The 12,975-nt window shown below is 39.8% G+C and overlaps 2 protein-coding genes across 5 annotated transcripts; one reads left to right on the forward strand and one right to left on the reverse strand.

Annotated features, from left to right (window-relative positions):
* The first annotated feature begins 707 nt into the window (after positions 1-707).
* On the forward strand, positions 708-7,798 carry BTF3 (basic transcription factor 3). 3 transcript variants are annotated; one of them, XM_033179850.1, is made up of 6 exons: positions 708-1,144; positions 1,478-1,546; positions 4,801-4,914; positions 5,244-5,445; positions 6,664-6,720; positions 7,495-7,798. In XM_033179850.1, exons 1-6 carry the CDS (start codon positions 1,013-1,015, stop codon positions 7,539-7,541), a joined length of 621 nt encoding a protein of 206 aa, XP_033035741.1. In that variant the 5' UTR covers positions 708-1,012; the 3' UTR covers positions 7,542-7,798. The 3 variants fall into 3 exon arrangements, with proteins under 3 accessions (XP_033035741.1, XP_033035742.1, XP_033035743.1); XM_033179851.1 differs by having other exon boundaries at positions 712-903; XM_033179852.1 differs by lacking the exon at positions 1,478-1,546 and having other exon boundaries at positions 721-903.
* Positions 4,414-12,197, reverse strand: LOC117065247 (low-density lipoprotein receptor class A domain-containing protein 1-like). Of its 2 annotated transcripts, none has more exons than XR_004429863.1 (3): positions 12,059-12,197; positions 11,804-11,930; positions 4,414-4,469 (listed from the first exon to the last, which is right to left on the reverse strand). XR_004429863.1 is itself a non-coding variant. In XM_033179853.1 (3 exons), the coding sequence occupies exons 1-3, from the start codon at positions 12,107-12,109 to the stop codon at positions 10,237-10,239; spliced, it is 246 nt and encodes an 81-aa protein (XP_033035744.1). In that variant the 5' UTR covers positions 12,110-12,197; the 3' UTR covers positions 10,185-10,236. The 2 variants fall into 2 exon arrangements, 1 of the variants encoding a protein (XP_033035744.1); XM_033179853.1 differs by lacking the exon at positions 4,414-4,469 and adding an exon at positions 10,185-10,304.
* Positions 12,198-12,975: the final 778 nt, after the last annotated feature.

Genomic DNA, 12,975 nt, shown 5'->3' on the forward strand with positions numbered 1-12,975 from the left:
TCCACGAGTTGTCTCTCCAAACACAGTAGGCAGAAATTTTCCTTTGATTGGATTAAGATAGATAAAGTCTGCTTAACCGTGAACTGCTAATTGTCAAATCTATGCCAATGTCTAGGAGTCCATTTTTTTCCTGATAAACAAGATAATTGTGTCGAGGGTTTTAAGGTGGTTAGTCATCTGCTATATTGGCTGAAATGCGCATTACCAGTTCCTTCGTCGTATGGAGTTGCATTCTGAGGTGTGAGGCTCGGGGCTACAGCCCCCAGAAATTCTGAACCTCGGTCCCGCAATCTACCACACCACCTAATCTTGGAGAGCAAAACTAACTTCACTATTTTTGACAAAATGCTTTGGTAATGGCTCATTCGGGCCGAGAGGAAAATTCTACAATTCTCCAACCTACACCTCCAGCAAGGGTAGGGCTGCTCGAGTGGTGAGCACAAGCTGAGCACCTCCAGCGTCTCCGGGAAACGTGAACAGGCCCTTTCTTCGGAGGGCACAGAACTTCAGGATCAGAGCCCAATGGAGACTGAGCGGACTTAACCCTAACTGCACAGGACCGCGCTCTCCGACCCCTTTGTGGCCTCTCCCAGAGGTACGGGCGGCGCCCGAAGCCAGAAGTCCCTCGTGGGGCCTGCAGCCGGCAGCCACTGGAAGAGGAGGAGAAGAGAACGCACTAGCCCTACCGTCACAAACGCTGGCGCGCGTGCGCATAGAAGAACTGAGCTCGCGGCGAAGTCCGTTTCCTGACTCTTGGAGGAAGGGACCTTGTGTCACTTCCGGCCTCCCTTTAGCTGCCATCTTGCGTCCCCGCGTGTGTGCGCCTAATCTCAGCTGGTCCACCCGAGACCCCCTGAGCACCAACCCTAGTCCCCCGCGCGGCCCCTTATTCGCTCCAACAAGGTACAAAAAGGCTCTGGACGGCGGCGTGGTAGGAGGACGGGAGCGGGGGCGGGAAGTTCCCTGAAGGAGCGAGACAGGGAGGGACAGGGCAGAGGAGGAGAGGAAGGCGATGCGACGGACAGGCGCACCCGCTCAGGCTGACTCTCGGGGGCGAGGTCGAGCCAGGGGCGGCTGCCCTGGGGGCGAGGCGACGCTGTCTCTACCTCCACCTCGCGGCGGAACCCGAGGACAGGAGCCTCAGGTACCGCGAGGCTTGCGGAGAGTGACCGGGCCGGGCAGGCCCTGGCTAGGCCGAGGCCAGGCCAGGGCCACGGGTGGGGGGTGCTGGCCAGGCGTGGGGTAGAGCCCTTGATCCGGGCCTGCCAAGAGCGGGGAGCTGTGGGGGAGTGTGGGGAGGCGGGTGCTCTTTGGGCTCCCTGGAAACCCAAATTTGGAGCTTTGCGGGGTGGATTTGGGATCCAGGTTTCGGCCTGTGTAGGACGTTTATTTTCCTGCTGTTATCTTGGGAAATAACGAGCATGGAATGCTAGAGTGAGCTAAACCTATCCTTGCTGAGGATTTCCTCTTTTTCTAGATGAAAGAAACAATCATGAACCAGGAAAAACTCGCCAAACTGCAGGCACAAGTGCGCATTGGTGGGAAAGTAAGTTTTAATAGTTCGGGCTTTTTTTTTTTTTTTTTTTTAAGGCTTAGGTATTTTTAAAAACATATTCCTTTTGCACTTCTATTATCGGTGACAAACTTTGCCTGTCGAGGGAAATTCATGGAGCTAGCAAATCCCGAGTAGCCGGGGAGACGAGAGTTACAGACACATCAGTGAGACGAGCTAAAAACATCGCTTTTGTGTGAATATGTTTGTGTTTTCAGTGTTACAGTGTATAAGTAGAACAAAAGTGTTTCCTAATTTAATTTGTAAGGAAATTGTGTCATTTCAGTTAGATCGTTGTGCACATCATACCCTTGACTTGTTTTGGCCTAAGTTGTATAACGTCAGTGCTTGTTTGTGTCTCTTGTAAATTGAGACCTTTCTGTACTGCTTTCTGAACCAAATATTCTTTAGGGTAGTTGCATATTTTCAAGGGTATTTGAAGATGTAGGTACATTTTGGAGTTTAAGAACAGTGACCGTTAAATTTGAAAATACAACCCAAGTAGGTGTATTTCCTTTTCTGACTTTAAATTACTATAAAAATGAGGGAATTAAAGTGACTGATTTTTAAATGATCAGTTTTTGATTAATTGTTTTTTCCTGGTGGAAGGGGATTCTTTTTTGAAGTTGATTTTTAGATTGTCCTGTAATTTACTTAGAAGTCCACTGTAGACAGAGGTCTACCTAGTTTGTATTGTTAGCACATTCTTAGTATTTAACAAGGTGTGGTAGCTTGTTGAAACACAGCATGTCTCTACTTGGTAAAACTTGTAAAGCTTCCATAGTACGTGTTTATTGCCTATTAGTTTTTCCCAACTTTAAGCGTTTAACTTAGAGTCAGCTGTGAGATAGCCAGAAGTTGCACTTAGACTTAATAATATACAGCTTTGTTAAGTTACTGAACTTTGCCAGCGGTGAATTTATCCTGATTTTTTTTACTTTTTATTTTTGCTAATGTTAGCAGTCTTCAAGATCCACACCCACGTATTTAACAACGTTAGGTGTTTCTTGCCCTTTTTAATCAATTGTTACCAGACTGTGGCCTTCAAGTGCCAGCAAAACTCAAATTTTTGTGTATCAGTGTTTGGATGCTCTTATATTGGTGTTTTTAACCACTCTTACTTTCAGTACAGTTTCAGAAGCAGTAATTTGAATAATATGCTTATGTGCAATCTTTTTGTTGTTACTCTCATCATTAGGCTTTAACTTTGGGAGACATCACTTTAGGGTAAAGGAAAATCTTGAGATTTGCTAGGATATTTAAAGCTGATACAAGATTAAATTTTGTGTCCTAACATCTTAATACTCATTTAGCTAATAATACAAGAAGTATTTCTGTAGTCACAGAATATGGAAACATTTCTACACTGTTTAAGAAGCGTGCTTATGTGATGTGAAATTAGGTGAGTTAATTTTGCTTTAGAGAAAACTGCAGGTGTTAGGTGCTCTTAGGTAAATGTTACAAAAGCCTTTTATTTTCATATCTAATCAGAGCATTAATAAGTGAAAATTGAACTCGACATATGTGAAGTGTCTGAAACCTATAGAAGGTGTGCTGGATTTGTCTTTACAATCTTAGAAATTCCTTTGAATTTCTTAGAGAAGATTCTTTGGAAACCAGATACATACATGACCATTTCAAAGTGATTTTTGTTCTTAATAGTTGGGCGAGGTTAGTAACCAGTACTTTTTTTTTTTTTTTTTTTTGGTAGCTATAGATATTTTCTTCAGTTAAATAACAAGATTTATTTAAGCCTTTACTATGTTGGATCCTGAGAATATAAAATTTAGGAAGTTTAAAGTCCCTAGGTGGGCTTTAGGCCTAGCAGTGGTGATAATTTGATTATTGTCTTTTTAAAAAAAAAAAAAAATCTGTTTTCACGGTGTAATATACATAGTACAATAGTAAAAGCATTTTCAAAATCTAGAGATGGGAATGATTTGGCATAGGGAAAGGGGGTAGTTGTAGAATTTAGGAAAGGCACACAAGAGGTAATGACTTGAGTATTTTAAAGGATGAATAGGGATGGAGGTTGGGGGAAAATGAGGTAGTTGAGTGTGATAGCCTTTCCTTGAGTGCTTTCAATGAGCTAGACTCTTGTAGATACTGGGTTTATAGCAACAAACAAGTCCTTATGGAGCTTACATTCTAATGAAAGGAGATGGATGATAAAATGTATTTATCTCTTATAGTAATAAGTGTTATGAAGAGAAATAAACCAGGATAGAAAGAAATTGATGGGTGAGTGTGGAAGTTGCTATTTTACTTTGGGTAGTTGAGAAGGACCACTTTGACCTGGTGACATAAGACTTGAGATCTGCAGTGAGGGAAAGAGCCATGTAGATGTTCCAGAAAGAGAGGAACAGCATGTGCAAAGACCCTTGGGTCATAACCTGCTTGGCCTGTTCAAAGAACAGCCAAGGTTTATTTGGCTGAAGAGGGTTGATAGCAGATGCAGTCAGGAGTGGCATATTAAGGGCAGGACAGTTTGTGTACAGCTCTTGTAGGTTAAGGTGTAAGGACTTCAGACTTTACTCTGGAGTGCTATAGAAGTCTATATACAGATTCATTTGATTGTTCCATACACTATCTTGCCTGTAAATACTAATTTGGGTGTTGATTTTTATTTAATATAAAAACAGAAAAGGAGTCAGGCACAGTGACTCACGCTTGTAGTCCCAACACTTTGGGAGGCCGAGGCGGGCAGATCACTTGAGGCCAGCAGTTTGAGACCAGCCTGGCCAACATGATGAAACCCCATCGCTACTAAAAATACAAAAATTAGCCAGCCATGGTGCGAGTGCCTGTAATCCCAGCTACTTGGGAGGCTGAGGCAGGAGAATCGCTTGAACCTGGGAGGCGGAGGTTGCAGTGAGCTGAGATTGAGCCACTCTAGCCTGGGCAACAGAGTGAGACCCTGTCTCAAAAAAAAAAAAAAAAACAGAAAAGGTTAATAATTCTGGATGTGGAGTTCTTTCAAATGCTTAATTTAGGTTGACACATGCTACCTCTTTGATCACTTCTAGAGCAAATGTAAAAGTAGAACTTTGTAAAGATCATTCTTTTCCTTTCCCATTTTTTACTTCTATCTTTGTCTTAACCTGCCTGCTCACTGCATAAGTTTATGATTATGGTAATGTTCTTATACAGATCCAAAGGTCAGAAATGAATTGGAAACTATTCCCATTTGAAAAATATCTGTTGTGGTATAAATGTGCTGTTTTCTTTCCTCTTCTCCCTGACTTTAGGGAACTGCTCGCAGAAAGAAGAAGGTGGTTCATAGAACAGCCACAGCAGATGATAAAAAACTCCAGTTCTCCTTAAAGAAGTTAGGGGTAAACAATATCTCCGGTATTGAAGAGGCAAGTGTCAAATTTTGTTTCTTTAAAAAAACAAGATTTGGCTGGGAAAAGTTAACATTCATGCATTAAATGGGTGTTTTGGTTTTGTTTTGTTTTTGTTTAACCTAGTGACTTCAAAGTCCCTACGATGTTTTTCTACCATAAATTAATAAATATCAGGGAGATCATTAAATCTGACTATTAGAATGCATATGCCATTCCAGGCAAAATTTCACCTGTGCTTCGCAGCGAAATACTAGATTAGTTAGGCAGACTTCGTTTAATAAAACATTTGTCTTTTAAGAGACTTTGGTCAGCATTGCTAATTAAAATTTTTATTTTCTTAATAGGTGAATATGTTTACAAACCAAGGAACAGTGATCCACTTTAACAACCCTAAAGTTCAGGCATCTCTGGCAGCAAACACTTTCACCATTACAGGCCATGCTGAGACGAAGCAGCTGACAGAAATGCTACCCAGCATCTTAAACCAGCTTGGCGCAGATAGTCTGACTAGTTTAAGGAGACTGGCCGAAGCGCTGCCCAAACAATGTGAGTTTGCTAGTAATGGTTTTGCCAGGGAATTACTCATTTAGCAGCTGATTTCTGATCTCAGGGCTCAGAATGGATATGAGTATTTTTAAGTTTAGAAATGCAAGCTTTAAAAATAACAGATTTGTAACTGATTTTAAGCAAGTGTCCTTGCTCAAGTTTGCAGTAATTGATGTAGCATACTGTGATCGTTACACTTGATTTTGTGGAATGTTTTCTACTTACTTGATTTGGATCAGACACTTAATATTAACTAGAAATGATGAAAATGTTAATTTGGTGCTTTGCCAATAACTACTTGTAAGTTTGGAATTGAAAAAAAATTAGTGTAAATTATGAAATTACTTCAGTTTCATCTTATAGTTGATATTACCAGTAATCTTTTAAAAATGGCCTGCCAATATTCTGGCATTTTTAATTACAGTGTGATAGGGATTTTATTCAGGGCAGAAAATAGTGTAGCTGAGTATACATCTGAGTATGTGGCAGTGTTACGCTGTTTTCTGCCTTCTTAAAATTTTGAAGAATGGGAATGCAGGAGCAAGTCAGAGGCTTATATATGGCTCTTTAGTTTACCCATGTTTTTCTAGGTATTGACAATCTGCCTCAATTTTCATTTTCATTGTCACGTTGAGTTGCAGGTTCTAAACTGTCAGGGCTTTCAGAGCTGAAGTAGGCTTTTGAAGTATCCCACTGATGCTTGTATGGGGCTAGTACATAACTCTCCTGTGTACGTTCATATTCTTGTGTGATAGAGTAGAGTGGATGCTTACCACTCACAGACTCTTAATTTTTTTACTTTAATTTTTTCATTTCAGTAAGTGGTTGTTGAGCATCACCCTTGTGCCACACACAAAATAGTTGAGAAAATGGCATCTTCATTTGTCTCCCAAAATAAATCTTACCATGATTTGGTATGTGGGCTTTACCTGCACTCTAAGAGCTCCCTACTGCCTTTATACTACCTCAGGGCCTATGGTGGCCCAGAGGGATTGAAAGGATGGGTATGGAATTTTGTTTGTTGGCTGTTCCTAGTATTTTAACCCATTTGTAGACATTAGAATATCATGTTATTGATAGTATCGTAGATAAAATCCCAGATGTCCCTTATCACGGAAATAAGTTGTAACAACACTTGGCATTTCATCTGTTTTTTTTTGGGGGGGTGGTTATTTATTAAAAACCTAGACAAATAATGTTTACATTTTCCTTTCATAGCTGTGGATGGAAAAGCACCACTTGCTACTGGAGAGGATGATGATGATGAAGTTCCAGGTAGGAACATTTACTTGAGGTTAACCTAGGGAATCTTAGCAAGGGAGAATAAGAAATCTTTGTAGGATAAACTACCCAGGGAAGAGGGGTGGTAAGTTAAGATGGACATAGACCTTACTTAGAATGAGAAAAACAATGCAAAATTAGGTAATTGAGAATTATGTTTATAGACTTGACTTGGCTTGTTTCTGTGTGGGATCCCAAGGATGTGTAGGTATCTAATCTTAAATATTGAATAAATAAGTATATATAGTACCCTAAATATAACTATTATCTGCAGAGCACTAATGACCCTTGCTCCCTACTTTGAAATTCATGAATTTACAAGACGGTGTGGAGTAGTTCAGGTATCTTGGGATATATATATATATAAAAGCATTCTAAAATCTGTAGCAGCATAACTCCTTTGGGAATCATGGACATTTTTGTCTCTTGTTATTGGATAAATTTACTTTCTTCTAAAATATTTATTGGGCAGGAGAATCACTAGACTCACAAATATTCCCATTTTGCATAGACAGGTATCCTTAGGAATCCAGGAAAATTTTAACATTCTGTGTCATTGTATTCTTTGGTTCTGCTTCCCCATATTATGTTGACCAGTCTATGGGGGGGGGGGGCTTTTTTTTCCCCCTTCCATTCTTGTTCTTGGGGCTATGACACAGTATTTATTATCACTGGCAAATGAATGTCTTTCCCTCATCCCCTTTCAAGATTGATGATGATTTGTAGATTTGGCTTTTTTAAGAATTTCTACTCTTTTCCTTTTCCTAGATCTTGTGGAGAATTTTGATGAGGCTTCCAAGAATGAGGCAAACTGAATTGAGTCAACTTCTGAAGATAAAACTTGAAGAAGTTACTGGGAGCTGCTATTTTATATTATGACTGCTTTTTAAGAAATTTTTGTTTATGGATCTGATAAAATCTAGATCTCTAATATTTTTAAGCCCAAGCCCCTTGGACACTGCAGCTCTTTTCAGTTTTTGCTTATACACAATTCATTCTTTGCAGCTAATTAAGCCGAAGAAGCCTGGGAATCAAGTTTGAAACAAAGGTTAATAAAGTTCTTTGCCTAGTATACAGTTTTTTTTTTATTATTATTTTATTGACACCGATCTGTACACAGTAAAACAAAATTGCTTATAGAAAGCTAATCATGGCCGGGCGCGGTGGCTCAAGCCTGTAATCCCAGCACTTTGGGAGGCCGAGACGGGCGGATCACGAGGTCAGGAGATCGAGACCATCCTGGCTAACACAGTGAAACCCCGTCTCTACTAAAAATACAAAAACTAGCCGGGCGAGGTGGCGGGCGCCTGTAGTCCCAGCTACTCGGGAGGCTGAGGCAGGAGAATGGCGTAAACCCGGGAGGCGGAGCTTGCAGTGAGCTGAGATCCAGCCACTGCACTCCAGTCCGGGCGACAGAGCGAGACTCCGCTTCAAAAAAAAAAAAGAAAGCTAATCATGGTATGTAATATGGCTGATAACCTTTGGGATTTGATTAAAGATTTAAAATCACAGTGTAGTGTAACAAAGGTGGTATAAAGTTCTCATGTTTGAAAACTTTTCTCTCCAACAGTCCTTAGTGCTTCCATGGTATGTGGTGGGTGTAAATATGAGAGAGAATAGAATAGATAAACAGACTTTTCCCTGTGCTATTCTCTATTGTAGGCATATGCTAAGTGCCTTTTCTGAATTACCTTGGTGTTACCTCCTTTATTCCTCAATTTGTGAAGAACTAATAGTTCCTTTTTGTAGATGTAACCTGAGGTTTAGAACTTGTAAAACGTAAAAGTAATTCCCAGATCCCTTCTTTGTAGGATATTTTATAAGGTGACTTGGAAAAGGTAGTGTTTAGAATAGGAATGGCTCCTGGGTCACTGTCTACCTTAAGTGTCAACACTAATGAATAGGGTTATGTTTTTATGTAATAAAAAATGTACAGTAAAATTGAGCATATACAGTTAAAAGAATTTGTAATGTCTGCCACCATAATCAGGTTACCAAACAGTTTCATGGTCCCAGAAATCCCTCATCGGGTTACTTTAAACATTCTTACAAATTACAATTAAAACAATTGTGTAATCTGAACCAAGGCCATTTGAGGAAGAAAATAGTCTTAGTTTCTACTTGTAATGATAATTTATTTTAAATCTTCATAGCAATTTGCAAGTACCTTTTGAAAGTACTATACAGCTGTATCTAAAAGCTACTGTTAACTGTAGGGAAAACAAAGTTTTGAATAAATAGTATTTACACATATTTACATTGTATTTTCCTCAGGGTGTTTTTTATCAGTTTTGTTGAAGTACACTGCTACAGTGAGAATCCTGAAGTCTCAACTGCAACAAAATTATAAAAACTAAATGCACATTTGCAGACTTGTGGGTCAGGTTGGGCTGTGCTTATATAGTCACGCTAGGTCCCACACTGATGCTAGCACCTGTCTGGGACATTCAGCTTCCTGGCAGAGAAGATGGTGGGTCATGTGCTTGCTGGCCCTTAAAGCTGTTACAAACATAACCAAAGCAAGTGGAATGGCTAAGCTGGAGGGCAGTGGCATGGGGCCTGAGGATTTATGTTTCTGACAAGTTCCCAGATGATGCTAATGCTACTGGCCTACTGGCCCTGCTTTGAGTAGCATGATTGGAAACATTCTCAGCTCAAGAAGTATTGGCGGTGACTGACTGACTGACAAGCTTGTGGAGAATGCCACTGTCTGAATATCTTTCCGGTTTGATCTAGGCGTAGCAGAAAGGGACTAAACAAGTGCAATCGATTTCCAGGTGAGGCCTGTCCCAGCAAATCTTGCTTATTGGACAGATGTTGTCTAAGGTTAAGCCTGTTGTGCCTGCACTCAGCAACTTCTTTCCAACAATCTAAAATTATTTCTTCAGCTTATTGTATAAATAAGGGTGTGTGTTGGTGGCTGTGGATTAATTTGACAAGCTTTTCTTGTAGTTTCTTCAACATCAAAATAGGTAGGGTTATGTTACAGTTAGAAAGGACCAAAAGTCTAGTTGCTACAAAGGTTTGTCACATTTGAAGTTTGTGGTTTGCCCATGGTTGGGCTCTGCTGTACTCAGAAACATCTAACTGGGACATTGCCAGTTTCATGATAGGGAAAAGATGGAGAACAATCAGCTGGCTCTTTCAAAGTTATGCTGGGAAGTGATGCATATCATTAATAAACTTCCTTAGCCAAAGCAAGTCACATACATAGTAGTGGCTGTGGGACTGAGGAAGTATAACCTTCCAGGGTAGCAGATATTTTTGGATAATAATGCAATCTACCATATCCTTGCAACTTTTCTTTAATTGTCTAGAGTCCCTTTAGCTGCTGTTACATATAAAAAGCACTCTACCACTTGTTTTGTGTCTTTGCTTATAACCCCAAGAAAGAGCCTCATTGTACAGATAAGAAAATTATCTTTAAGAGGTGAAATTACTTACCTCAGGTCACACAGCCCCCCAGGTGTTAGGATGAGATTCAAATCCAAGTCTGCTCTTTCAAGTTCACTACCTGCTGGAAAGAATTTTAGACCCTGGCAGACTAGAGGGGCAGACCGGAACAAACTCGTTTTCAGCTGGAAACTGAAATAGACATCTGTTTTGATCTGAGAGCTTTTAGGATTAATACCCTTTATTTGTTGAAATAATTGAACTAAAATACATTTGTTTCATTCCCAAAACCCTATGGTTCACAGAACAGAAAGCTACATTCTAAAATTTGGAAACAGAAATGAGCTGAAAGTAAGATTTTGGTCTGATTTCTACTAATCATTCTTTTTCTCCATTAATGCTAGATTCATGTTCTTCAGTAGCTCTTCCCTCCCTCTGCCATCCCAGTAAGATATATATGAGAGTATGTGTATTATATAATATATGTTATATATATTATACACATATATACTTTTTTTGAGAGAAGTATTAAGGCAACTAATAACAGTTTTCAGCTTTTCCAAAAAAAAGATTAGAAAAGTCTTCTATTTACATAAGTTTTCATCGCGGCAATCAGCACAGTCTTGAATGCCATTTTTGCAGCGAGTTCTGGGAATGCAGGCACAGTCAGCAAAGAAAACAGTATCACATCTCCAGCCTGAACACTTTGGGCACTGTAAAACTAGACAATTTTATTTATTTTTAAAACCATAACTGTTAAAATGTCAAGGTGGACTGAAAAAGATACTATTGGAAAAGAAATTGCCCCCTGGATCTTAAAGATATTAGTGAAAACTGCCCAGCAGGGAAATTGCAGATGTTTATTAAAGATTCTACATGTTTGGGTGAAAGAATTTGTACTTTGAAAAGCCAAGACAAGTACTACCCCTCACCATCAGCCTAAAAATAAACATACTGACATATTACATAATAAGAAAGGGTCTCTTTGAGTTTATATGTTCAATCAGCAGGGAAAAGAATCACTGCTAATTGGCAGCTAGCAAGAAGAAAAGGATCTCCTTATACTTTTAGTCTTTATTTGCCACAGCATTGTTATCTGTAATTCCTAGCATTTCTATTTCTACCCTCCACAATGACCAGACAAAAGGCAGGAAATTGTCTATTTAATGTATTTCTGATAGGGCTTTCAGATACTAATTGGGGCCACGAGGTATTGGAATTGCACCTCTGCCATAGTTTTATGAGATTGTGGGATGATCAGGTGTCTGCCAAGTATTAAACTACTGTAGGGAACAGAATGAGGGGAGGAGAGAAGGAGGAAAGGGAGGGAGGAAAAGCAAGGAAATGGCAAAGTCAAACAAAAAATTTTTTGAGAGCCAAAGCACTCAACAGAATTTTGTTTGATCTTCACCAACATTTGTAAAGAAATATAGAAGGAATTTGATAGCAGATAAGAGCTATCAAGATTATTTCCTTTGGTAATTCTTACAGAACTGGCTGTATTCTTAGCTAGAGAATTAATCTAGTTTAAATATGCACAAACTACTGGAAATGATAGAATCTTAAAATCAGGGATGTATCCTTAAGGAAGGCTTGTAAGCATGAGTTAATTTATGTAATTGAAGTATAAGGGTAGCTACTCCAAGAAGCCATGAAAAAATTAATGACATATTTTCATTTTTACCTGATTCATCTGAGCAATTACCACAGTCATTTCTTGTGTCACACACCTTGTCCATATATGTCCAAATCTTCTGGTTGGGACACTTGAATATTAAGTTTTGTGGGAGATACTCTGTTGGGCATTTGACCTGTATTAGACAAAGGCATTAATTCTAATAGAAAGCATTCACATACAATAATGTTTTCATATAATTCTGAAGTTTAGTTATTAGTTGCTGGTGACTGTTTTTAAATTTTAATTACTTGTCCACCTTACCACAGTAGGTAGCAGATTCGTCTTCCCCTTGACTGCAGTCCAGTTTGCCATTACACAGCTGGGAGGGTGGCAAGCAAGTGCTGAGGTCCTCTCATAAGAAGCCCAGTTGCTGTGAAGCTGTCTTACATTGTCGAGGTGGTAAATCTGAAAGATATTTATTTATTTATTTATTTAGAGATGGAGTTTTGCACTGTCATCCAGGCTGGCATACAGTGGCACCATGTCAGCTCACTGCAACCTCTGCCTCCTGGGTTCAAGTGATTCTCCTGCCTCGGCCTCCCTAGTAGCTGGGAGTTTACAGGCACCTGCCACCACACCTGGCTAATTTTTGTATTTTTAGTAGAGATTGGGTTCACCATGTTGGCCAGGCTGGTTTGAACCCCTGACCTCAAGTGATCCATCCGCCTCAGCCTCCCAAAGTGCTGGGATTACAGGCATGAGCCATCGTGCCTGGCCTAAATCTGGAAGACAAGTATTAAATTAAGACAAGTATTAAATGTTGACACATGCATTCATGATCATGAACATCAGCTTTAATAACAACATGCCTCTCTTCCCCCTTATGCTTCTTACCATCATTCTTTTTTTGACTGAAGTTTTAGCTGTAACCATTGTCCTTTTCCCCATTATTTCTCCTCCCTCTTTTCTTTCTTATTCTCCCTCATTCTTTTTTGTAATACTACTGTATGTGGGCAAACAAGCATATACTCACTACTGGTGGAGAAGTACTGGAAGGTGCCTGGGAGAGGGTCCATAGGCCTAGGCTCTGGCTTGAGCTTTACCATGGGCTGGTTATGTAGCCCCTTCCGTTATTTTCTTAGCTAGAAATGAGAGCAAGGATAACTCTCTATGCTGACTTCATGAAGATACTATGAGTTAAATTGATCTTATTGTTTAAATGTAATTACCCCATCGAA

This window comes from Trachypithecus francoisi, unplaced genomic scaffold (assembly GCF_009764315.1).
Source record: "Trachypithecus francoisi isolate TF-2019V2 unplaced genomic scaffold, Tfra_2.0 Lachesis_group2, whole genome shotgun sequence".
NCBI lineage: Eukaryota > Metazoa > Chordata > Mammalia > Primates > Cercopithecidae > Trachypithecus > Trachypithecus francoisi.

What these genes read in the sequence shown, in the direction of transcription:
- BTF3 (XM_033179850.1), top strand. Translation starts at nt 1,013, where the DNA reads ATGCGACGGACAGGCGCACCCGCTCAGGCTGACTCTCGGGGGCGAGGT. An exon ending in CCCGAGGACAGGAGCCTCAG is followed by an intron (nt 1,145 to 1,477) that starts GTACCGCGAGGC and finishes CTCTTTTTCTAG; the next exon opens with ATGAAAGAAACAATCATGAA. An exon ending in AAGTGCGCATTGGTGGGAAA is followed by an intron (nt 1,547 to 4,800) that starts GTAAGTTTTAAT and finishes CCCTGACTTTAG; the next exon opens with GGAACTGCTCGCAGAAAGAA.
- LOC117065247 (XM_033179853.1), bottom strand. Translation starts at nt 12,109, where the DNA reads ATGGCAAACTGGACTGCAGTCAAGGGGAAGACGAATCTGCTACCTACT. An exon ending in CGAATCTGCTACCTACTGTG is followed by an intron (nt 11,931 to 12,058) that starts GTAAGGTGGACA and finishes TGTCTAATACAG; the next exon opens with GTCAAATGCCCAACAGAGTA. An exon ending in TAATTGCTCAGATGAATCAG is followed by an intron (nt 10,305 to 11,803) that starts GTAAAAATGAAA and finishes TTCAGTTTCCAG; the next exon opens with CTGAAAACGAGTTTGTTCCG.